The following is a 27,314-nucleotide window of genomic DNA, read 5'->3' on the forward strand; positions in this document are numbered from 1 at the left end:
GATTTTTATTATTATAATCTTTAGCAAGATTCAGGAAGAAATATAAGTTTATATTTTTCAGATCGTGATAAACAGGGTGATCTCTTACTGGTCTTGTTTTAGTCCTATTCTGAAGTATGTTTTACCAAGAGAAACAATCGGAATTTATCTCTACTTCTGAAATAAACATCAAATTTCAGTAGGATTATTATATTATCTTCTTTTTAAAAGAGTGTATCTGGTATTATTCTTTATATAGTGTAGCCTTTCATTTACTCCCAGCCCAAGTTTCCAGCTGCTTAAATTTCCCATTTGTGTTATAGAAGAAAATGGTTAAATTTTTTGTCAAGTCTCTAAAACCTAACTTTGTACATGACATGATACCATAAAATTTTTTAGGAAATTTAACAGTATGATTTTCTGTACAAAGTCAATAGCATTTTCTGAGATATACTCTGTGCTTGTATTGTTTAAGTAATAGGTATATGGTTATTTTAAATATAAACTCTCCTTTTCAAGATTATTAAATTTTTTCCTGCTTTCAATAGGCATTCTCTACTTAAAGTGTTACCAGCTCTAAGAATCCTCAATGGCGAAATGCTAAACTCTTATTCAGAACGGCACACTGAAGAATACTATGAACCAGAATTAGGACGTTTTGTGGTACTTTGTCAGTCTCAGATTCAAGGATTCAACTCACTAATTGAAAGCTATATTACTGGAAAAGGGTAAGACTGTTCACTTCCCCTTGTCATAATTTAAAGAAATAATTCAATCTATGTATATAATTTAAAAATACTTTGATTAATACAGTGATACTTTTTTTGGATTAGGGCTGTGTGTTTTAGGGATATTCTCCCTTAAAAACATAATTTAAAATATAATTTAAATGCTAAAGTGTTAGATAAAATAAGTGAAATCATGAGGATAGGTTCAAGACAAGAATCAAACATTCATTCAGTCAGTCATTCAATTAATCAGTCAAAAATTTGACAATTATTGTAGGCAAGACACACAAATAAGCTAAGTATTACACATTATCCTTAATTCACAGATTAACATAAGAGAAAATTAGATAAACAGTTACAATGGAGCAAGGCAAGTTTTATAATAATTATAGCATTTATTATATATTAAGATATATTGTACATGTATCACATTTATATATTAAATATTAGGAGAGCACAGTAGAGAAAAGCAGTCAACACATGCACATATTCAGAGGAACAGAAGCTAAGAGTAGAGACCTAATCAGATGTAAAAGAAAGAGAACTTCCCATTCCCCATCCCAAGTTAGGAGTGTGTTAGTATGAATGAATTATAATTGATCTTTCTGTAACTGTATTTTCTAATTTGCATTGCTCCAGAAAACACAAATGAAAAAGGAAAGCAATTTCATATTTCACTTATGGTGACTCTTCATTATAACTGAATTATAACTATAATATGTGCTTCCAAATACCTAAACTTAATCATTAAATTATAATCCTTAATATTGCTCTTCGCATATTCATACATGCTCATCTATATAAGATTTGTTTTCTATTTAAATGTTTTTTTTAATGTAGTCTATTCAGTTTAAAAACAAATCTTACAGCTTTAAAAATAATTCCAGTTGTTATAGATAATCAATGTTTGCTTTTAACAAATACTAAGATTATTTACAAATCTTTGTGAAAAACTGAACTTATATCTCTTTGTATATGTGTGATAATGTAGAATTTTTTGTGTAAAGGTGACCCTGATATCCCTCATGTTGAAACGTAGATTTCTCAATAACTTTGTATAATCTCTTGTCATTGCAGTGTGTTTCATTTTGGCATTGATCATGGAAAATAGACTATATTTTATATTAATAATAAATGGTGGTGAATTCAACACCAGTCATACACACTTAATATTCCAATATCAAATTGAGCCTTTTGTGCATTATTAACCACCAAAATGAATGAAATACAAAATATCGAAAACACATAGGAGGAGCCTATGCTAATGTCTAATATTACTTTTGTGAACACAGGACTGTTTATCTCTACAGTTTAGGAAATATAACTTTCATTTTGTATGGTATGGTTAAAATTTATATTTTATGTATTTTATAAAATATATATTTATTTTTATTTATATTTTATATTTATTTTATATTTATATTTATTTATATCCTGCATGTTTCAGAAAAAAAATAAGGCAGCTTGTGGCTATATATTAAATACAGTCAGAAAATATACATTTGAAATAAGTAAATTTTTAAAAATAAAACAAATAAGGAAAGATAAATAAAATGTAGCCAAGAAAAAGGCTCATACAGGTGCAAAGTCCTTTACATTTGCTACTGAGATCCCCAAATCTGGCAAGCAGAAAGTCTAATTAATTACATAAGCCATAACCTTAATAAGATAGAAATTCAGCAGTTGTTCAAAAGGATCACAATCATTTATGCCTTCAAGTATTTGAATTCTCTTTGCAATGGATTATTTTTCCAAAGAAAAATGGGAATAAAAACTTTCCCATAATATAAGTTCTTTGTTTAAAAGTCCAATACAAATATTTTGCATGGCAAGAGTCAATGTAGAAAGTACTTTTAACTTTGTTTCATAAATAACTTCTCCAAATTTAGGCGGCCATGATTTCTCATGTTTATGGTAGTAAAAGCATGGATTTTTCTCATTCAGTTGTACCAAAAATACCTAGATTAAAAATGGTTCTAAAACTTCCAGACATTTTGTCTGGATTGACTGATCTAAATTAGCCAAACAAATATTTTCAAATTTTGTTAGAAATGAGATAAATTTTTATATAAACAACCAGAAATAAGGTTTTAATGAATGTTGTAGTAAAGCTTAATTTTCATGTCAACCACACAAGGGAAATTTCCAAAACCTCTACAAATTTTAATATTTGCTGATATAATTCTTATTAAATGTCTTCATTGTTTGTTTAGAAATTTTGTCACCTTGGATGCTGCAGAAAATCTCTGCCATTATTTTAAGAAATTAATGACACTTAGTAATGAATACCGATATTCACATGAACATGGGAATGTAAGTATCACCCAGATTGAAGAATCTGAAGCCCAGCAAAATCATTTGGCCCCTACAAATAGTGATAGCATACTGCAAAATAGAGTTCACTCTTGTGCAAACAAATATAAACTGGACTCACCAGATACCTCTGAGAAATGGATGAACTCTGACTCTAGTCATTCCACATTAACCAACTCCTTATGTGAAGATATGGAAGGAAGAAATCAGGAAGAAATAGTAGGCCAGAAGAGAGAAGATAGCAAATCAAACAGTATCCCCATCAAAAGAATCCCATTCATGGAAACAGTAATGACAAGCTCTCTGCTGTGGAATTGCCAAAATACTGAACATCGTAACAAAATGTAAGATTTATAGAAAATTTTTCTTTTACATTTGTATATCTTTTATTTTTTATGGATAGTCTTAGGTAATGTTACCAAATGATAATTTGGTAAAGGATTTAAATCACTTTTGTATTTCATAGTAATTCCCTTAATTATGTTTTTATGATGTGTGTACAAATTATTAATTATAGTACAGATTAATTTTATTGAATTTTAGCAGGCTCTGATTTAAAATTGACTAGTATTTTATTTAAAAATGAGTACATGTAAAATTATGTTTCCTGCCTTCTTTTTTTAAAAAGATTTTATTTATTTATTTGAGGGAGATAGCGAGAGAGAGCACGAGTGGGGGTGGGGAGAAGGGAGAGAGAGAAGCAGACTCCCCCCTGAGCAGGGATCCTGATATGGGCTCGATCCCAGGACCCCGGGATTATGACCTGAGCCGAAGACAGACACTTAACTGACTGAGCCACCCAGGTGCCCCATTGATTTTTAATCTTTAAACAATTAAAATGAATTTTTAAGAAGAAATAAAACACTTTGCTATTCTAAAAATAATATAAAGAAAACACTGAATAATCAGGTAATTTCATTTTTTTAAAACATACCTTTCATGTGCCATTTATTTGCTTATTGATTCACTTAATAAGCATCTATGCAAGGATTTGAATGCATGTGCTATAATTTTCTTTGGCATAACAACTGATAAAGTGTGGCAATATTCTTCAAGATTAATCACATAAAACCCTTCCAACTATTAAATACTTTTATTTTTTTTTTCTTTCAACTTTTATTTAAATTCCAGTTAGTTAACATACAGTGTAATATTAGTTTCAGGTATATAATACAGTGATTCAACACTTCCATACATTACCTGGTTCTCATCACAACAATACCCTCCTATATCCCCATCACCCATTTAACCCATCCCCCTGCCCACCTCCCCTCTAGCAACCTTCAGTTTGTTCTCTATAGTTAAGAGTCTGTTTTATGGTTTGGTAACTATGAAATACTTTTAAAAAGCTAATGGCTGGCGCCTGGCTAGCTCAGTTAGTTGAGCATCTGACTCCTGACTTTGGCTCAGGTCATGATCTCGATCTCGGGGTCCTGGGATCTAGCCCTGCATAGGCCTGGCTCCCTGCTTAGTGGGGAGTCTACTGGAAGATTCTCCCTTTATAACTCTCCCTCTGACCCTCTTCCTGCTCGCATGCCCTCTTTCTCTCTCTAAAATAAAATAAATAAATCTTTAAAAAAAATAAAAAGCTAATGGCTTTAATTTTTTATTGAACCAGCAAAGATTACTTTTTACTTAGGCTTGTCAACTTTTTTTTTTCTTTTTTTACTTTTGGCCTCAGTGTCAAGCCAACAAAATTAAAAATGGTTAAATTCAGCTTCTCCTGTAATAACAGATGCTGAATAGGGCAGAATGCAGAGTATCACAGTAGCTAATCTTGTTTTTCCTAGTCTTTATTCTTTTAGAAGTTGTCAGTATTAATGGTGATTTCTTTTCTGAAAGTTATGTTAAAAAGTTTGATATGCTGAAACTTATATGTCTTCCCTAATGCAAAAATTTTTTTAAATGTATTGAAAGTGGCTCTAACACTTCCTAATTTATAATTCATTAATTTATTTAATCAATTGCTTTTGCTCTGTAGGGGAGGAAAAATAGCTTTTATTTCTATCCTTCTAAGTTCTCAGCTGGAATCCCTGTAACAAAAGGTAGATTAATAAGAGAAAAGCATAGAAATGTACTATATGCTGGCTAATTGAACATAATAATAAAAAATAAAACAGAAAAAAGAAATGTATTTAATATAAGTTTTACATGACATGGGAGTCTTCATAAAGAAATTAAGACCTGTAGAAATAGTTAAACCTGAGCACTTTTATATTAGGTTTGATGAAAAGTAGAAGGTCGTGGAAAATACAGTTAGGGCAAAGAGTATGAGCTAAGCACAGTAAACTAGGGTAAATTTAGCAAGTCCTGTTTATTCAGATTCTTCTTGTCATCCCTTCATCTTCAGATAAGAATGCTTCTTTTCTCTAAGTTACTGACCCATTTCTCTCCTTCAGATTTGAAGGTTTTCCATCCCATTTTTACTTATGTGCCTATAGTTAAGCCAAAAAGTTCTTATTTTTAAATAATACCTTACATATTTCATGTTTACAAAAATAGTTTAGAGGACCTCTCACCTACAACTGTGTTTTTATGGATACTAAACATGTTTTCTTTTCTCTTCTTAATAGTATGGCAGCTATGGTAATCCAGGCATACTGGCGTGGTTACATCGTGCGCAGACATATTCATTTCCCCTCAAGGCTACATACTACTGCAATAGGACCCCTGATATCCCAGCCAAATTACTGCATCAAGAATAAAACTGTTTTAAAGAAAGAAAAAAGAGAAAACACTGTGAATATCCAAGAACAGAGGGAGAAGGCTGCTATTCTTATTCAGGTTAGTTTTAATCTTTTGGTGAAATAGTCCTGAGAGATGTATTTCTCATCTTTCACTGGGTTATTCTGTATAACAGACAACTGCCAAATCTTAGTGATTTAAACTACTGGATTTATTTCTTACTCAGGTGATATGTAGGCTGCAGATTGGCTGTGCCTGTGCTTAGTATCTAGGCTGAAGGAGTAGTCTATAATTTAGAAATACTAGTCTCACGATCAATCATGAGATCACACAATCTTATTTATTTATTTATTTAATTTATTTATTTTTAAGATTTTATTTATTTATTTGACAGAGAGAGACACAGTGAGAGAGGGAACACAAGCAGGGGGAGTGGCAGAGGGAGAAGCAGGCTTCCCGCTGAGCAGGGAGCCCGATGCGGGGCTCGATCCCAGGACCCCAGGATCATGACCTGAGCTGAAGGCAGACGCTTAACGACTGAGCCACCCAGGCGCCCCACACAATCATATTTAAAGCTTCTGCCCAGATATGTCATTTGCCACATCTGCTAACATTTGATTAGCCATAACAACTCTTACTTGGCCTAATCTATAGCTCTTTTTAGAAATGTGTTTAAAAATCTACTAAAATAATTGTTAAAGGCCTTCAAATACATGTTCAAATTAAAAAATTAAAAATTTTTTAAATTTTAATTCAAATTAAAAATTCAGAAAGCGAGTAGTGAATAGACATGATTCACCCTCACCAAGATCAGATTTTGAAATGAAGTTCCAACATCACGTTCATCCTTTTATTTATTTATTTGTCAAATATTTTTTAGAACCTACTATTTGTCAAGCACTGTTCTGGGCTCAGGAACCATAACTCTAAACAAACCATACAAGTTCTCTGCCCTCATGGAATTTACATACTGATGGAAGAGGCAGAACTAAATAAATACATAAATATAATATAAACTAAGTAAGTACATAAAATAAGGTCTATGGAAATTCATGGTACTGTGCCTGAATTGCAAGATAGTAACCAAAAATTTAGTGTTTCCCTTTATTCATTCATTCAATAAATATTTCTTGATAGAAAAATCTTACTAGCTTATATTCTATTGGAATGAGCAGTTAGTAAATAAGTATGTTAGATAGTGATAAGTCTTAAAAGGAAAAATAAAGTAGGAAAAGGTTAGGAGTATCAAGGGAAAGTTTTTCATTTCAGATATGATGGAGATGGAAGACCAGAAAAGGAGACATTACAGTGAGAGATTAAGCCATTGGATGTCAGGGAAGAACATTCCAGACCGTGGAATATCTGATTTAGGAGCAAACTGCAGTGTTTAAAGAGCAGCAAGAAGCCAGTATGACTGGACAGTGATAGAGGGGAGAAGGGTGACACAAATCATAAGTCATGGTAAAGACTTTGGCTTTTACTCTGAATGACATGGGAAGATATTACAGGAATCTGAGCAGTGGACTCACATGATCAAGTTTACTTTATGTTGTGATTATATTGTAGGAAGGCAGGAGTAGAAGCAGAAAAATCATTTAGGAGCTATTACAGTAATTCAGACAAGGGATAATGGTAGCAAGGATCAGAGTGTTGCAGTAGAAGTGGTAAGAAAATCACATTCCAGAATATATGTTGGTTTGTTTTGAGGCATACATCCTTTGAAGGAAGAGCTGCTGATACCAGTTCATGGGGATGTGCTACATGAGAGAGAGTGAGGAGTCATAGACGCCTCCAAGGCATTGGCATATGCAACTGGAAGAATAGCCTGAAAATTAAGTTGCTGGCTTTCACTATTAAAGCCATAGTTTTCCGGGGCGCCTGGGTGGCTCAGTCGTTAAGCGTCTGCCTTCGGCTCAGGTCGTGATCCCAGGGTCCTGGGATCGAGTCCCACATCGGGCTCCCTGCTCAGCGGGAAGCCTGCTTCTCCCTCTCCCTCTCCCCCTGCTTGTGTTCCCTCTCTTGCTGTGTCTCTCTCTGTCAAATAAATAAAATCTTTAAAAAAAAATAGATAAAACCATAGTTTTCAAAATTATCTTTGCTGTGGTTCTAATGAATATTAGAATTAGACTGAGTATTTCAGTTGACTTAATTCGTCTGAACTGTACTCCTAAAGGCAATGCATAGGCAAAGGTGTTACTGATGCCTGAATGGTGGTGGGAGTCTGGGCAGGACAATGGATTCAGGCAAACTCTGAAGAAAAGAAGGAACCCCAGTTACTATCTCAAAATATTATTCTGCTACATGAAGAATGAATATATCATGCAGACCAAACTCCCTACTGTTATCAGTTGTTATACTTTTTTCAGCGCTGATGGTACGTGGATATTAAACTTTTGCTTCATTCTGTTCAATAAAGAGAAGTTCACTACTTTGTGAAACAGTCTAGTTCAGTGATTAATATCTCTGCCGACTGTTCTTTTGTTGAGCTTCTGTGTATCTGTAACAAAAGTAAGCATAATCCAGCCTTTCTCTGCGACTTAGAAGGAGTCTCTTTTGTTGTACAATGTGGTACTTAAAATTATTGAAGTCATCTCAGTTTCATTTTCTTGTCTCCTGAGTACAATCATCTAGTTTCTTAAACCATTCATATTAAAGTATGAATTCTAGACTGCCTGATCATCCTGGACAGCAGAGCATGATATAATCGAAAGAGCCTGGGCTTTAGAAGGAGCAAAATGGAAATTTTATGGTGGATGTCATAGATACTGCTCTCTGCTCACCAAACCTCACATTCTCCTCTTCTTCCAAGCATACAGCCTGGCTAGATATCCCACCTTCCCTTGCACTTTAACATGGCCCCTTTTCTGAGTCCCAGTCAATACAATATGAATGAAAGATACATGCACCACTTCCATATCTGGCTCATTAAACGTGCCACAGACATTCCTTCATACTCTTTATCTTTTCTGGTGGGTTGAAATGAAGACAGTTTCTGAGGCATCATTGGAAGCTGTCTGTTGGGATTATAGAGTCGGCGAAGTCTGGATACCTGAATCGCTTTATGTTAAAGTGCTGCCCCCTTGTCTTTTTCAGCCTCTCAGTGTTTGTTAGGTGATTAAGAAATAAGCTATTGTTTTTTGAGATATTATACCTTTTTGGATATTTTTGTTATTGTACTTAGCTTACCCCAACTAATATAAAGGATGTAGGATACACCTTGAGACATAGATAGGGTTCATTGTAAATATGTAAGAGAATAGAATTCTCTTATATTTAAATATAGTGGAATATACATAATATAAGCTAAATAAGTACATAAAATAAGGTCTGTGGAAATTCATGGTACTGTGCCTGAATTGAAGATAGTAACCAAAAATTTAGTGTTTCCCTTTATTTGTTCATTCAATAAGATTTTTATTTATTTATTGAGAGAGAGAGAATGATAGAGAGAGAGCATGAGAGGGTGGAGGGTCAGAGGGAGAAGCAGACTCCCTGCTGAGCAGGGAGCCCGATGCGGGACTCGATCCTGGGACTCCAGGATCATGACCTGAGCCAAAGGCAGTTGCTTAACCAACTGAGCCACCCAGGCGCCCTATTTGTTCATTCAATAAATATTTCTTGATACAGAATTATATATAAAGGATGGTAGAAATAAAAGAACCTAGAATTTCATATTACTGGAATAATAAGAAGTTGCAGTGAAACTGGACTACCATAACAACTGGAAAATATAGGACAAACATGGCTGGAAATGTGTGAAGGATTTTAACAGGGAACAAATATATTGGTATGTTCTGGATGTGGGAGTTGATAGTAGTTGGAGGAAGAAAAGATGCCAGATTGCCTGGCCAGGGAATTAATTTGAATGTGTGAGAAAGATGAATTAATTGTAGATGGATTACTGGGGAAAAGTTGAAACCTTGACAGAAACAAATAAGCTAGAAGAAGTATCTGAACATATTGTATATTACCATTATTTCTCATAAACTGAATAGAGATGGCTGGAACTTGAATTCTTGACCCTATTGCAGATTCAGGAGGGAAGTATCCATATATGTCACACCAGAAAGACACACATTTTGTATTGCATTCTAGAGCTTTGTAGAAGCCCTATCCCTGATGAGTGGAGCTGGATCCATTGTGAACCCCAGCAAGCCAATTCTTGTTGAAGGCCTGGATTAAAGTGTTCCCTTTAGACCCTCTTTTCCCTAGGTCTGCACATCACCTTGATATCTTCTATAACCAACTCTTTATAACCAACCCACGTCTCCCTACTCATCACCAGATTTTTTGAAATAAATCCCAGATATCATTTCTTTTATAAATATTTCAGTATGAATTTCTATAAGACCTATTGTTTTAAGTATAACTATAATACATTACTAACCTAAAAATTGAAAATTATTCTTCAATATCACCAAATATCAATATTCAAATTTCTCTACTGTTTTATAAATGTTTGTTTACAGATTTTTCTTGATCAAAATATAAATAAGGTCATTACTTTGCCTTCAGTTTAAATGTTAAGTCTTGGGGCACCTGGGTGGCTCAGTCGTTAAGTGTCTGCCTTCGGCTCAGGTCATGATCCCAAGGTCCTGGGATTGAGCCCCGCATCGGGCTCCCTGCTCGGCAGAGAGCCTGCTTCTCCTTCTCCCTCTGCCTGCCACTCTTCCTACTTGTGCTCTCTCTCTATCTCTGTTAAATAAATAAATAAAAATCTTAAAAAAAAAAAATAAATGTTAAGTCTTGTAAATATATAGTAACCCCTCTCTTTTTTCCTCGCAATTTATTTTTTAAGGAAACCAGGTCTTCTATAGTTTTCTACTTTCTGAATTTTGCCAGATGCATACCCATGGTATCACTTACATATTTCTTGCTCCCTTGTTTTCTGTAAGCTGACAGTAGGTTCTAAAATTTCATATGATTTGGGTTTAGTTTTTTATCAAGAATACTTCATAAGTGGTGGTATGTATTACAGTGAGGAGGTACATAATGTCTAGTCGCTTCTCTTTTCAGAATACTAGTGACCATTGATAATCATTGCCTACATCAATTCGTGTATTAACAGTTTGTAAAATATTGATACTCTACATATAATTTCTTCATTTATTAACTAAAATATGTCAGTAAAGAGAAACTTAGTTTAACTATTTAGTTACCTTGAGGTACAGCTCATTCTGGAAAGGTAGGTTAAATGCTTGATGCCATTTTACCAATTTTAAGATTAATGAGCTTTCCTAGCATCCTTCAGAGGTCACCATAATATGTTCTATCATAATGTACACATGAATTTTTATATATGATGTATTTAATTCCATTGCAGTTTCATTCTTATTGATGCTCAAATTATCCCTTGTTTGGCCAAGTTAGCTTCAAGTTAAGCTTTTGTGACACAATTCATTGGTTTTTAAAATTTCCCTTGCTTTTTAATGTGCCATGATGTTTCAGGTTCATTTTGTATACATTTTGCCCCAGGCCTAAACCGTCATTGCTCTGAAGATCTTTGATTCCTTTAGTGGGAATATTTAGAGGCCAGTCTGGGTTTTAGGAATGCATTAGGATTTTAGGAGTGTTGTTGCTATTGGTATGGTGATTGTTTTTAAAATTTTTTCACTGTAGTGATGAGCTTACAAATACATATTTTTAAGAAAAAATTTACCCTTGGGTTCATACTGATATTTTAAAATTCAGTTTAGGACTATAGGATTTTTACTTATTTGATTTTATATTTACATCTCTTTTCTTCTATGGAAAGTTCTGGTTCCAATAAATGACATTAACATCTTTTTTTTTCTCCTTTTCTCTTCCCCTTCTGTGTGTATGTGTGTGTCTCTGTGTGTCTGTGCCTGTGTTTACATGCACATACATAGTGGAAATAAACAAGGACTATACAAATGAGAAAATAAACAAACTAAGCTATTTATTCAGAGAGTGCTATAGCAAGGGAGTCAGCCACCATCACTTGCCTTTGGCATAAGCTCAAAGGCAGGGAGGAGAGTAGGAAATTTTTAGAGTGGAAAAAGAGAGAGAGAGAGGGAGAGAGGTCTCCAGATATAGTCTAATTGGAGGTTTTTGGTATGGGGAAGGTAGAAAGCGGGCAGCTAGAAGTAGGGCGTATTCTGTGATTAGTTGGGAAGCATATTTGCCTATTTCTGGTTGGTCCTGAGTTAGAAGTAGGGACAAAAATAAGGAGGCTGACAGTCATTGATTGACCAAGTCTTGACCATTCTTGGCTAATTGTTGCCGAGGTTGTGGTTTAGCTTTCTAGGTTGGTTGCTGCAGAGGTTGTGAGTGACTTCTATTGTTGTATATGATCTGGCTATTGTCTTATATATTCCACTTCTCAATATATATTTTTTCTGTAATAACAATACCAATATTATTACTAACTATGAATATGAAAACATGTTGAAGGTATCTTTTGTAATGAAATTCGTCTTTTGAGTATATTTCACTAGGAAGATAGTCAAATAAATCTATTTTAAAGTCACTTTAGATAAATTCTGTGTGTGTATGCCCATAGCATGAAACGTATTTTTCTATTTCTTCAAGAATTCCTTTTATTTCATATTTGTTTATTTTATGATTATCTTAAGCATGTGCACAGTTCCAAAGTCAAATCTAAGAAAGGTATATTCAGAGAAGTCTGGCTTCTATAGCTAAATCTTCTATTTTCTGCCTCTATCCTTAATAATTTTTAAAATTAATTTTACAAGTTACACTTTTACTTTTTAAATATTAGCAAACATATACATATATATTTAAATATATATTTATATAATTTATGTTTATTATATATTTATATACAGTCTTTCATAGATAAATGGTAGCATGTAATACACACTTATTTCTATCTTGGTTTTTTTTGCACTTAATGTATCCTGGAGCTCACTCCCTAGTACTTATTCTTTAAAAGCTACGTGTTCTTGGAGTTATAGTTAGAAAAGGTTTCTCTACTCCAACATTATTGAGAAATCTGAATGGTTTTAATTCTATTATTATGTGCTTAGTTTATTTTAAAATGAAATTAGTTAATCGTTATGGGCCAGGATAGAACCTCTCCAATATGGCCATTTGTATATGTTGAAATTTGCCTAAATGTGCGTTAGTTTATTTTATACATAATTATTTGAAAATCAGTAAAATTGGTTTTCCTTTGTATCTCTTTCTTCTTAGTTTAGAATGGGTCCTGGTGGAATTGTCAGATAATTGATTGGTTGACCTACATGTGCAGTTGAGGGAGTTTTAGAGATTCTTTTCTGCTTACCACAAGGAAAGTCTCCTGAGATTCAGAACTTTAGACACATGCAGTTGTTTAATTTATCTTACAGTTTTAAGTGTCACATAAAGTTCAAAAAACAAATTATTGAGCCATTAAACTAAGGTCTTAGATGTTTTATCTTCCTAATGGGATAACACAGAGAATCTGGTTTGTAGTTTGATCTATAACCTTGTATAACATGCTTTAAATTTTTGTTTAGGCAGTTTGGAAGGGCTTTCTTTTGAGAAAGAAACTGACAACAGCTTTAGAGGCTATTAAGAATGAAGAATCTGAAGAAGAATATGAAGAAATAAACTTAGAGGATTTTACATTTGATGAAGTAAGTACCAACTACAAAATATAAATATTGGTTTTAAAACTTTTTTAGCATACTACTTTGGAACTAAATCAGTTTCTAAGATTTTTATCCTCTTAACACTATGTTACAGATTTTTTTTAAACAACACTTGAAAAAGTATGCTTCTAATTTCTTAATATCTTTTCTATGTACTCTACAAGCATGTACAGTATGTAAACGTGGTCATAGAATATTTACAAGAGTTTTTGTGTGCTCTTTGACCAGATTTACACAATGTTTTGTTTATCAGTTATCCTTCATTACATATAACTCTGAGCTTATTTATGCCCTGCTTAACAACATTTTGTAGTTCTTTGTTACCTAGGAAAATGAAAACATCCTCTTTAAATTGTTATTTAAGTATTCCATAGTAAGGTAGCACACTATCCAGACATCTATGCCACTTCTTTCCTGTGGCTTCCATATGCTCCAACCAAATTTGAGCACCATTTTATTGTATAAAGCACTTGCCTTTCACATTCTGGTTTTACTCCCTGTGCTTCCTCTTCTCTAGACCATTACATCCACATAAACACCACTCAGATGAAGATATAGAACATATGAACACCCCCAGACTTCCTCATGCCTCTCTAGTATTCACACCTCCATCATCATAGATTAGTTTTCCCTATTTTTGAACTTCCTATAAGTGGAATCATATAGTATGTACTCTTCTTTCATGTAATAATATGTCTGTGAGATTTATCTATGTTGTTGAGCATAGTTTAAATATACCACTCTTTTGCAAATACCACTTTTTATCTATTATTTGAATATACCACTTTTTAAAAGTCTATACTACTATTGGAAGATATTTGTTGTTGAGTTATTTCTAGTATTGCCTATTATGACCAAATGCTATGAACATTCTTGTGCATGTCTTTTGATGTGCATATTCATACTTCTTTTAGGAATAGAATTTCTGAGCCTTAACGTTTACCTGTGTTTAGTAGATAGTGCCTAAAGATATTCCAAAGTGATTATATCAGTTTATAGTCCTATCAGCAGAATATGCGAGTTTCAGAGGAATTCTATCTTCATTAACACTTTGTATTTTCATGTCTTTTTCTTCCATTCCAGTAAGTTTGTGGTGGCATCTTATTGTTTTAATTTGCATTTCTGTCATAATTAATAATGTTGAATACCTTTTAGTATGCTTACTGACCATTTAGTCACTTTGTGACATGATCAAGTGTTTGCATATTTTTCCATTGGGTTGTACATCTTTTTTTCTTACTGATTTGTAGAACTTCTTTAATATTCTGAATACTACTCTGTTTTCCCTTGCAAATATCCTCTCTAACCTCTGGGGCTTACCTTTTCAATGTCTTTGTGGTTAATTTTAATGAACAGAACGTTTCCAATTTCAAATTTAAAAAAATTTTAACTGTTGTGGCATATAAGAAATCTTTGCTTACTCTTAGATCATTAAGGTATTCTAGAAACCTTATTAACTTTCAGCATTTAAGTCTGGATGCATCAAGAATTAATTTTTGTGTATAGTGTGAGGAAGGGGTCATGTTCCCTTGGGTCAAATGAATATAAATCAACTTTGAAGAACTGCTATTTTTAGACTATTACCTTTTTAAATCCATGAACACAGACTGTCCTACCACTTATGTAAGCCATTTAAAATTTCTGTCGACAATGCTCTGTAGTTTTCTTCATAGTGGTCTTGTACGTTTTTGGTTAGATTTATTTCTAGATATTTTATGTTTTCTGATATTGTATTTATGTTTGTATTTTGACTTTATATTCAGCCACTTTGTTGAAATCACTTATTAATTTTAGTAGTTTATCTCTCAGGTCTTTTGTATTCTGTATATACAATCATGTCATCTGAGAATAATTACAATTTTATTTCTTTTTTTTCCAGTTCTTATGCCTTTTATTTATTTTTCTTGCCTTACTATTTCCAGTAAAGTGTTAAGTAGTGGTGATATTAGCAGACATCATTTCCTAGCTTCTGGTCTCTGAGAGAAAGCTTTCAATATTCCACCACTAAATAAGGTGTTTAACATAGGTTTCTTGTAGAAACTCTATATTTGATTAAGGAAGTTACCTTCCTTAACATATTTTTACCATTCCAAGAGATTAATATGATGATGATGATTTTATATATGAGTTGGATTTTATCAAATACTTTTTATGCATATAACATTGATTTTCAAACATTAAATCTCATATTCAAATAAACCAACTTAGCTATAATGTATTATCTTTTTTACATATCTCTGAATTTGATTTATTAATATTTGTTCGGGATTAGCATTTATATTCAAGAAGTTGGATCTGTAAATTTTCTTTTTTATAAAACTCCTAATCTAGATTTTGGTGTCAAGGTTATGTTGGCCTTATACATTTGATTGGGAAGTGTTTCCCCTGTTTCTGTTTTCTGGAAGAGATTGATGTAAGATTGATTTTATTTGTTTCCTAGAAGTGTGTCTCAGCATATAATCTATTTGGAGAAATGTTCCATGTGCACTTAAAAGGAATGTTAAATATATTGTTACTAAAATCTCAGTTACTTCAGGTTTATTAATTGTTGTTTTAAATTAGTGATTTTGGGGGGAGGAATTCTATCAGTTATTGACAGAAAAAATGCTAGAATTCTCTTACTATGATTGTGGGTTTTTCTAAATGAGCTTTTAGTTCTGTCAAATTTTGCCTCATAAGTACTTTGAAGCTACATTATTAGGGCATACATATTTTGTATAGTTAAAACATTGTATCGTTGACCCTCTCATCATAATAAAATTCCAGTCTTTAATACAGTTTCCCTCTTTAACTAAATGCCTTAGTGGCTACTTCCTCCAATATTCTCATACCTACAGCTTTCTTTTGGCTAATAATTTTATAGTAGTATATATTTTTCTAAACATTCCCATTCAACGTTTCTCTGTTTTATATTCAAAGTGTGACTCTAATAAGAGTATATGATTGGGTTTTGCTTATTTTTATATTCTACTCTGACATTTTTTTCATTAACATATTCAGACAATTTTAATTTATTTTAATAAGAGTATAATTAGGTTTATAAATACCATCTTTGTATTTGTTTTTTGTTTGGCCTATGTGTTCTATATTCCCTTTTAGTTTTTTATTGCCTTTTCTTGCATGAATCAAGTTTTTTGTTTGTTTGTTTTTCCTTTTTTCTCCCTTCATTACCTTGTTAGTTTGTGGTTGTTTTTCCATGTACTTCATTTCTCCCTACATTAACATGCTTCCATCTGGATTCATTTTCCTTTCTCTGATGGATTTTCTTTAGTAATTATTTAACTTCAGGTGAATCTTTTTTATTGCTTGAACATTTCTCTTACTTTAAGTTTTGAAGGATATCTTCTCTAGGTATAGAATTCTAGGTAAAGTTTTGGTGTTTAAAGATGCTATCTCATTAGCTTCTGACTTTCATGGACTCTGTTGAAAAGTCAGTAATAAGTCTTATTTTTTCTTCTCTAAAGATATTATCATCCCACCCCCATTCCCTAGCCTACTTTTAAGGTTCATTTTCTGTGTTTGTTTTTCAGCAAAGGTGTGATTTTATTTGTATTTACTAAGCTATAGTAAGGAGGCCATATGGCTTCTTGAATCTGTGGTTTATGTCTTTCATCAGTTTTGGAAATTTCTTAGCCAGTTATTTCAAACATTTAATCTTTTTTATTATTTCTTTTCTTTGAGGTAAAGTGGTTCCAAAAATGTATATGTTAGAATTTCACACCGTTTCACATGTGTCTCTTAGACTCTCTTTTGAATTGTTCTCTTTTTTTTTTGCTTCTATGTTTTAATATGGATGTTTCCTACTGACCTATCTTGTAGTTTACTAATCATCTCTCTTGAGTTACCTAATCATGTTCAGCCTATATTTTGAATTCTTAATTTTAGTTATTCTATTTTTTAGTTCTAGAATTTTTACTTGATTATTTATTGTAAATCCCAGTTATGTTGAAGTTTTCTATCACTTCCTGTATTTTCTTGAACATACCAAGTATGATATTTTCAAAGCTTTCTCAGTTAATTGCAACACCTGGATCACTTGTAGGTTTATTTCTATTGAATGTATATCTCTTGCATTTTGAGTCAGTCAATACTCTTTTTTAGCATTTAACCTTTGGTTAAGTATCAGACGTATTTGGAAAAAAGTGTAAAGACCCTGCAAGATGTTTTCTTTCTCTAAAGAGGATTGAATTTTAATCTTGCAGGCAGGTAGCATATGGGCAGAGATTCTTTTGAGGCTTATTTTCAAGCTTTATTAGGGCTGCTATATTTCTGGTTTCTCTTACAGGTTGAGCTAATATGGTTTCTCAACTAAAAGTGGCATGTTTACCAGATTACCCTCACCTTGTTTGTCCCTCAATTCTAATCCCTTTCTCCACAGCATCAAGTGACTGATGAAGTTTCTTCTTAGCTTTATAGCACTCCAGGTGTTCCCATTGTCCTTTGATTCTAGGTATCTCTCCTATACATATTCTACATGGAACTGGAAAACACCTGAAAGAAAATTTAATACAGGATTTTGAGTTCACATTTTAAAACGTCAGAGGGTAGAGGTACTCAAACTAAATCCTGACCCATTGGTCATCCAACAGGTGTCAAATGACAAGAGTTTATCACACTAACACTTCTCTACCTGCAACCCTTCCCCTATTGGGATAAGCCCCTCTGGCACTTATGGGGTAAAGTAAAACATGTAATACATCAATTTCTACTCTACAATTCAGATATAGAAGCAACAACAACACTACACTGAATTAGCCTAAAAAATCCTACTCACAAGACAACTTTACCTCCTTCTTCCACTGTGAACCATGTCCAAACCCAATCAGTTGAATCAATGTGGCTCATACCATGTGAGTCCTGGGTAGCATAGTGCCTTCCAACACAGGGGAAAACACTATCTCTATCTTCCCAGGGTGTTCGCTATATAAAGATCCTTGAAAAGATAGTCTGGAAAGAAAGCTGTCACAAGACATGAAGACATGGAGACCCATGGAGAATTGTCTCCCGGCATTAAGCACCTATTATATATTACTCATAATGAACCTCGGAAACAGTGATGAATAAGACATTTTCTTGGGCTTTGAGTTCACAGTGCAAGGTGAATAACCTTTTTAAAAGAATTATTTTAGCAGAGGTTTTAATAAACTTAGGCCTCAATCTCCTTTAGGGGGGATTTTTGCCACCTTGCCATAAAATATCTGTAATAACAAATAAATATCCAAATAATAAATATGTTAAGTCTAATGTGGCATAGTGATCTACAGTTGCACTTCTATTTTGCACCTTTTAAATTATAAAGTAATTTTAGTTGATTCTTTTATTGACTTCATTTAACAAGGTTTATTTTTCTGTTACTTAATACTGTGTAGAAGCCAATATATAAAAAACCAATAAAGATATCTTTAAATTTAAACATTACAAGTCCTCTTATGATTCCCTAAACCTAGAGAAGATGAGAAAAGCTAATATAACATAAATATAGAAAACCACAACAGTCAAATTTGGATTTGTTTTTTGTCTCAGACCAAAGTAAAATTCAGTAAGTTTTCAGGAATAATTTTTGAGAAGGAGACAAATATATCAAGCTGGGCAACTTTCAGTTCTGGAGTTCATGTTTGATCCCTATCTAAAATTAACTTCACAGAATATTACATATTCCAGTACATTATGGGAAAATAAACAAATGCAATCTAAATTATAGGCAAAGAAAAAGACTAAAGTGACATTTTGTTTGATGAAAAGAGATATGCATGGCATAACAGCAATCTCCAACAATATGACCCACCATGCTTTTGCATTGAGCATGGAGGCTCAAATTTATTTATTTATTTTTTTAAAGATTTTATTATTTATTTGAGAGAGAGAGCACAAGCCAGGGGAGGAGGGCAGAGGGAGAGGGAGGGATAATCTCTAGACTCCTTGCTGAGCACAGAGCCCCACATGGGGCTCGATCCCAGGACTCTGAGATCATGACCTAAGCTGAAGTCAGGTGCTTAACCGACTGAGCCACCCAGGTGCCCCAGAGGAGAGGGTTTAGAAAGTGAGATTTGAGATTCATAATGGGCCAAGTTTTCAAACTGTAAGGATTCTAAGATGCTCCAAAAGTTATCAGGAAGTATTAGAAAGAATTATTTTGGGGATAGTAAGAGGCAACTTGGGCAGAAGAGGAGGAAAGTGTTGGGACAGGGGAGGAGATAGTGAAGGGAGGAGGAAAGACATCAAGTCATGGCTTTTAGCATTTCTAGGACTTGTTCAGTTTTCACTGACTTGTGACTTAGGGCAAGTCTGATCCTAATTTCATGCATCAAATGAAAGGATTACAGTAGATGGCCTGAAAAATTTTACATATACACACACAAATAAACATGAATGTTATTTGTAGCTCTTCTTCCTGATAGCTTTATATTCTAGATTCTCAAAGTTGAGTTGTAGAATAATGATTTCTTCTCTGGTCAAAAGCCAAATACATGTATATCTGATCAAACATTCGATTGTGAACACAAAGTTACAGATCTAAGTTCAAGTTCATTTTTAATATGTAAGTAAATTTGCTAGTAGTCTTCTAATAATCAGAAAGCTTTCCAGATCCTCAGTTGTAAGTTATAGAACATCTGAACAGAAGGTTTTCTTAAGCAATAACTGAAATTTGTATAAATGCCCAGTGGTAAGCATGATATATTAATATACATTTTTAAAACAGTAGTATATATTCTTGGCCAATTCCTCTTGACATTTTGAGATTTTTTTTCAACATTCGAAGTACTGCCAAATATACTAGATATTAATAAGCTTGAACTCACATAAATCAGTAGTCTTTGTAACATTTTTTGGTTGTGATTATATAATTACTAAAAGTATCTTTAGCATTTTATACTAAGCCTTCTCTTTATGCTTCTAGAAATTTCTGAGATAGTGGTTAAAGAATTGTTCTGGAATCTTATAAAAGTTTGTGACCTTGCATTAAAAAACAAGAAAAACTATTTTCAAAGTTTTCTGCACTTTTAGATAATTTAAACACTGAATTTTTCCCCAGACTTTGTATAGCTTAAGAAAGAGACTTCATCAACATCTATGTGATATGGCAAAGAAATCACTCTTTGTGAGTTTTTGTCCTGCTGTAGAAAGAAAACAGCTGGAGTCCCAGAGAATATAAAATAGGAGATGGTTGGCAGGTGTTTAAAAGAAAAAAAGAGTGTGTGTGTGTGTGTGTGTGTACATAACAGTGTATAAATAAGGCTCCTTGCCTGGCAATACTGGTCCTTTCCACACTTAGTCCTCAAGTGGCGCATGACCTTTAAAAAATAAATAAATAAATAAATAAATAAATAAATAAATAAATAAATTTTTCTTCCAATTTTTTATTTTAGTTAGATACACATCAAATAAAATTTACTGTCTTAATTTTTAAGTGTACATTCAATGGTATTAAATAATTCCTAAAGTTGTTTTACCATCACCACCATTTAATCCATATCCAGAACTCTCTTCATCCTGTAAAACTGAAACTATATAGCTATTAAATAGTAACTCCTCAATCCCCCTTAATATTCTAAAGTTGTAACACTGCGGTTTGAATTTATACCCTCTTAACTTCAATAGCATCCCAAAACTTGCTCCTTTACAGTTCCATTGCCACTCCTTTCAGTTGTTGATCTCACAAAAATTACTTCTTTATAGACATAAACCAATAATTCCTTTAAATGCACTAGTGTCTTAAATTATGTAGGAAACTAAATGTGGAATTATAAACCAAAGTTACAATAATACTAGCTTTTAAAGTAATAATTGTTTTTTTACATATTAGTCTTCTTAAATCATATAGAAAACAAAAAGTAGGGTTACAAACTGTTGTTACAAAAATATTGGCTTTTATAATTTCCCATGTATTTATCTTTACTGAGATCTTTGTTTTTTCATATGGCTTCCAGTTACTGCTTGTCTCTTCATTTCAACCTGCAGGACTCCCTTTAGCATTTATTTCAGGGCAGATCTAAAGGTAATAAATTCTCTCAGCATTTGTTTATCTGGGACTATCTTAATTCTCTCTTGACTTTGAAGGACAGTTTTGACAATAAAGGAATTTTGGTTGACAGTTTTTGTTTTATTTTAACTTTTAGCACTTTGAATATATCAGCTCACTGCCTTCAGGACTTCAAAGTTTCTGAAAAGAAATCTGCTAGCTGTCTTATTGAGGATTCCTTATATGTGACAAGTTACTTCTCATTGGCTTCTTTCAAGATTCTCTCTGTCTTTGGCTTCTGAAAGTTTGATTGTGTGTCTGGTGTTGGTCTCTGAGTTCGTTGTATTTCAAGTTCTTTGAGATATTTGGATGTTTATATTCAGGTCTGTCATTGAATTTGGGAAAATTTCAGCCATTATTTCTTCAAATATGCACTCTGCTTCTTTCTTTCTCTGCTCCTTCTATGACTTCCATGATACACATGTTGGTCTGCTCGATGGTATCTCATAGGTCCCTTAGGTTCTATTCATTTTTCTTCAATCTTTTTTTTTCTATTCCTCAAACTTGATAATTTCCATTGTCCTATCTTCAAGTTCACTAATTCTTTTATCTGCCTACTCAGAGACATATCTCTCTGGTGAATCCCACTAAGGAATATTTCATTTCAGCTACTGTACTTTTCAGCTCCAAAATTTCTTCTTGATTTCGCTTTAGATTTTCTATCTCTTAATTGATATTTCCATTTTGTTTATACATCATTTTTTCTCCTTTTATTTCTTTGAATAGCTTCAAAACAATTATTTAAAAATCTTTGTCTAGTAAATCTGCCATGAGGTCTTTTTTTAGGGATAGTTTTGGTTGATTTATCTATTTTTCCTTTGAATGGGCCATAAATTTTTCTGTTTCTTTGAATGGTTTGTGACTTTTTTTAAATTTACAATTGGACATTGATGTAATAATTATGGTAATTCTAGAAATTAGATTCTCTTCCCCAGGGTTTGCTGGGGTTTTATTTTTGCTTTTATTATGTTTGTTTTTGTATTATCGTAGACTGTCTCTGTGCTGTGGATCAGCCTGAGTTATAAACTTAAGGTCTTCTCAGTTCTTTTCTGAGCTGTGCCTTTCCCTAGATATGTATGTTGACTTTCTAATTTCCCACATATATGCAGATGCTTTTGAATATTCTAGATTTTTTTTAAAAATGAGCATCCTAGTCTTTGATATCTGGCTCCCTAAAGATGAAAAAGAGAAAAATGAAGGGGTGGGGAAGGACACCAGCCCATTAAATCCCCTGGAAATCACTTAGCTGGTAGGGCAGGGGCTTGCAACAAGATGGGAAGTACAAGGACACCCACCTCTTTGCACCTCTGTGATCAGAAGTAATCAATGATCAGTGCACAGATCACCATGTTTGGAGGACAGGGTCCTTATTGTCCACTCTGGCTCTACAAGATATATGCAAGCTACTCCTGGAACACATGAACAGCCGCCTAACTCAGGGCCTGGGGTAGAGCTGGCAGCTTGTTAAAAGCTGAAATTGACTAAAATTAACCACAATTTACCATCCAAGTTTTCCCCTGGAAGTTATAAGCCTTCAATAGACTCCAGCTGGATTCTGCAAGTGCAATCATTTTCTAGGTTGGGAGACAGGGTCCCGGTTCTTCCTGCTCCACCATCTTCCCAGAATCCTCTGGCACACTGCCTTTTGTCATATTGTCTCCACATCTTCACATTCTCTCTTCACTTTAGTAGTTTTCACCAACGTAAGAATACAAATTCGATGATAGCTGCTATGCCACGGGCCTTAATCTTTCCTGGGATAGAACTGGATTTTTCTCTATTTGCCATACAAAAGAAAGAATTAAAAAATCTGAACCTTGAATCCTGTTTGCATCAAATAGCACTTTTTAAACCAGATATGTATTTTAAAACATATATAACTGATATATAGCTGTGATATGTATGTTAATAATGTCTGCCTGGAAAAAATTGGACAATGTACCTGTCAACTGAATAGAGGTGCCCTATTTACATATGTATTCAAATAACATGAATTTAAATAGGTATTCTAAGACTAAGTTCTATCAGTAGAAGTCTGTCATTGCACTGCTAGCCTATAGTCAGGATGTCTTAGTCTTTCCTGTCCAATGGTCTTTCAAGATATAGTCAAGAAACACTGAAATTGTATAAATGAAAAATTCCATTTAGTTCTCCTCAGAATATAATCATTCTAGTTTTTAAATCATAAATGTTTGATTATGGGAGCACCTGGGAGGTGCAGTCCGTTAGTCATACAACTCTTGGTTTCGGCTCAGGTCATGATCTCAGGGTCATGAGATTGAGCCCCATGTAAGGCTCCTGCTCAGTGTGGAGTCAGCTTGAGATTCTCTCTCCCTTTCCTTCTCCCTCTGCCCCCCCCCCATGCTCTCCCTCTCTCTAAAATAAATAAGTCTTTAAAATGGGGCACCTGGGTGGTCAGTCTGTTAAGCATTTGCCTTTGGCTCAGGTCATGAACCCAGGGTTTTGGGATCAAAGCCCGCATAGGGCTCACTGCGCAGTGGGGAGTCTGCTTCCCCTCTCTCTCTGCCCCTCCCCCTGCTCATGCTCTCTCTCTCTCAAATAAATAAAATCTAAATAAATAAATAAATAAATAAAATTTAAAAAATAAATCTTCAAAAAAATAAAAATAACAAATGTCTGATTTTTTTAGAACCTTTTAAAAAACAAGTTCATGGGCATTCTGATCTTTTTTGTAAAGATTCAAAAAATGTTACAGAACCACGGAAGTTTATTCTAAACCATATTAACTAATCCAGGCAATAAAATTTAGATAGCTATATCCTAAATGATGTAACAATAGCATACTTAGTATAGTTCCATTGTCAAAAGATAAAATAAACTTGGTAATTACATAAATGGAGTAAAGATGTTTTAAGATAAAGAGTGAAGGGACTTATAATAGTATCATTTCAAAGTTTAAATTTACATTTTATCGTTCACACACTTGAATTAGAGACTATAATATTCAGATCCATGATTTTTATGTTGCCACAAAATTCATTTTTCCATCTATTCAGAAAATTTGTGAAATTTTTGAAAAAATTAAGTAAAAGCTGTCTTATAGACAGTGTTTATGGAAAAACTGATACTAATGTGTTAAAATACCATAAATTTTCAATAGTGAGGTTTGGTAGAAAATATTAAAATTTGCATTATAAAGAGATAAAAGATTATTTCCCTCAGTTACATCTGGAGTTGGCTCAGAATCATGGTTATCAAACAGTTAAATACACTGAACAATCTGCACCTCTTATTTTTTGGAACACTTGAGTACTCAAATTCTCACTTTATCCCACTTAGGGATGAAAAGTCTTTAATTTTTTTTTACAATGTTTGCATTAAACAGATGTATAACATCTCACAATAGCAAGTAGCACATTTTCCTGTAAATGAAAATTCTGATATACTCTCTCAACATTTGTCGTATAAAAGACAATTTAAAAGACTCTTTGTAAAAGTTATGCAAACTAAATTATGTACATTAATGTTTATTATTTGTGCAGGCTGCCTTAGAGAAAGAATGGCTAACTTTAGATTCCACCCGCTTCCCTTCACAAACACTGCTTCTCCCAAACCAGCTGCACTGGCCAAAGGTAACATGTCATGGAAATCTCTTAGTCCTCCATCTTTGCTCATTTTTTAAGGTTATGCTGTGCTGCAGTGATTAATAATGCAATTTATTGACTTGAAAAACACAATTACTTTTAGAAGCCTCTGACTTCCTCCTCATCCCCAGATGTAATTTTTCATATAGCTTTTCTTTCATTTGCTCCTAATTTTTTTCTTTATTTTGGATTTCTTTCAACACTTTATTTCACAGTAGCAAAAAAAAAATGATATACTTCAGCTGCATATTTGGCAGTGGACTAAAATCACTAGTTGACAGCACTTTAAAAATACAAAAATATGCATTAAGAGGGCAACAGCTGAAGATTCTCAGTCAGAGGTCAATGAACTGCAATATCTGTTATTTATTTGATAATCTTTGAAGTTTTTGTTTTCTGATATTTTTTAAGATCTTTGCAGTTAATCATTCTGTATATGCAAACAATACCAAAAAGCATATCCCTCATCACTACAATAAAAAAATGTGTATTATATAAATTTAATTTTATTATAATTTTCAGTTTTTATATGTGTTTCCCTTGGGAGACTACTCAGTAATATGCATGTAAAGTAATATGATATAAATACTAGATTTTTTCAATTTATTTTATACTTAATATACATCATTTTCCTGATAAGTTCTCTGGAACCTTAAAATATGATGATACCTCACTGAATTTACCAAGTCATCCAGCTCAAGCATGGCTATGTAATGAGAAAGAAGATTTGTTTTCATCAGAACACCCACAGTTTAATAGCAGGTAAGCTAACTTACTCTTTTAGAGGATTAACCCATGAGGAAAGTATTATAATTATTACAAAAGTAGTAAAATGATGAAAATTAGGTACAAATTTACTTGTTTGGAAGATGGAAAAGCATTTAATGTTAAAAGTGTAATCATTTTATGGGGTTTTCAGTAAAAAAAAAAAAGTATGAGGTAGCTTCATTAAAGCAACAACAAAAGTGTCAGTGAAATAATGTCATTAATTGCTATAAACAAGTGAACTTTTAAATACTACTATATAGGTAGAGATAAGGATTAGAATAAAAATTCCAGTGTTGCATTTCTTTCGACAAAAGGATTGAAATATGCTTCAAGTAATTGAAATGTAAACATTTTAAATTAATGGCAGACTTTTATTACTTTTCAAGATAAAGTTTTTCTGTAACTTAAATGGATTTTATTTCCAAGTTTGAGACAACATAAACAGCTTGTAGTTTTAAAAGGTGCTGATATACTTGTGTTGATTCAGTTAGTGTAGTTTTTTTCTATTGCCAGATCAGAAAATAGGACTTTATCTTGGACACCTGAATCAAAGACCAGCAGAAAGAGTTTGCTGAAAACTGAAAAAGAAGAAAAAATTTCAAAAGAATGGTATGTGGTCTATTTTACACTAAAATATGAAGAAATTGAGAAACTTTTAAATGTTCAGGGTAGATATTTTTCAAGACATTAGGAATTACTAGTTTTTAAGAAACTGTATATCTGTTAAATTACAAATTCTTAAATGGGAATCTAAATTTGTTTTAGTATAATATAGTTCAGATATGTATATTTATATGCATATGCATATATTAATATGGTCTGGATATTTGTTTTGCCTTTATTAAATTTAATCTTTTTAGGGGCTTTAAGGATATTGCTACTGCTCAGCAAATGTTGAAGAGAGCACAGAAGATGAAATCAAAGAAATTAAGGAAAAAATTAGGTGGGTGATGATTGCTCTTTGAATAATAATTGTGTGTCTGATATTGAAGATAAATTCTTTTAAAATATTATTTACCAAATCATATTTAATAATATTTAATAAGAACAGAAATGAAATGCACAGATATGAGTATGTCTAAGGTAATAATTCTGAAAACTCAAGGAAACTTAGAAAAAATTATGTTATTACATTAAATGATTTGTTATATACTTAAATGCTATTTTCACTTTCCCTGTTTCTTATTTACTTTGTTATTGATTATTCTATCTATTGTGCGCTGAGAATTATGCTGTAATTAATTTCTAAGTTGGTTCACTTTGACAAGTGTTGATTCTAAAGAGTATCTGCTTCATGTGCTTATTCCTTTGTGTGTTTTTAAATTGCTTGATTATTCGATAAATTTCTATAAATTTGTTAGTTTCATGAATATTAGCTATGAGGGCTTCACAATTTGACACTTTGGAAAAGAAATACAATGTATATCTTCAGGATTATGCGGAACTTGGGAAATATTTAGAGGCATCCTTTCTTCTATCCCATTTGATTCTCCAAATCATTTCTTTCTTTGGATACCTCTAATCATTTTAGTATCGTTACTTAATAGTGGAGTAGTTTATAGTGTCAGGGCAAGAAATAGCGGGTCATTATGATTTTATA

The 27,314-nt window shown here is 32.8% G+C and overlaps 1 protein-coding gene across 1 annotated transcript in view; it reads left to right on the top strand.

Annotated features, from left to right (window-relative positions):
• Window positions 1-27,314, top strand: part of LRRIQ1 (leucine rich repeats and IQ motif containing 1) — a 192,074-nt gene that overhangs the window by 82,852 nt on the left and 81,908 nt on the right. Inside the window, 8 exon segments of the mRNA XM_078074184.1 lie at window positions 528-707; window positions 2,921-3,364; window positions 5,594-5,804; window positions 13,187-13,306; window positions 24,845-24,934; window positions 25,587-25,708; window positions 26,228-26,323; window positions 26,575-26,657. Coding sequence (XP_077930310.1) covers window positions 528-707; window positions 2,921-3,364; window positions 5,594-5,804; window positions 13,187-13,306; window positions 24,845-24,934; window positions 25,587-25,708; window positions 26,228-26,323; window positions 26,575-26,657 — 1,346 coding nt within the window.

This window comes from Halichoerus grypus, chromosome 6 (genome assembly GCF_964656455.1).
Source record: "Halichoerus grypus chromosome 6, mHalGry1.hap1.1, whole genome shotgun sequence".
Classification (NCBI taxonomy): domain Eukaryota; kingdom Metazoa; phylum Chordata; class Mammalia; order Carnivora; family Phocidae; genus Halichoerus; species Halichoerus grypus.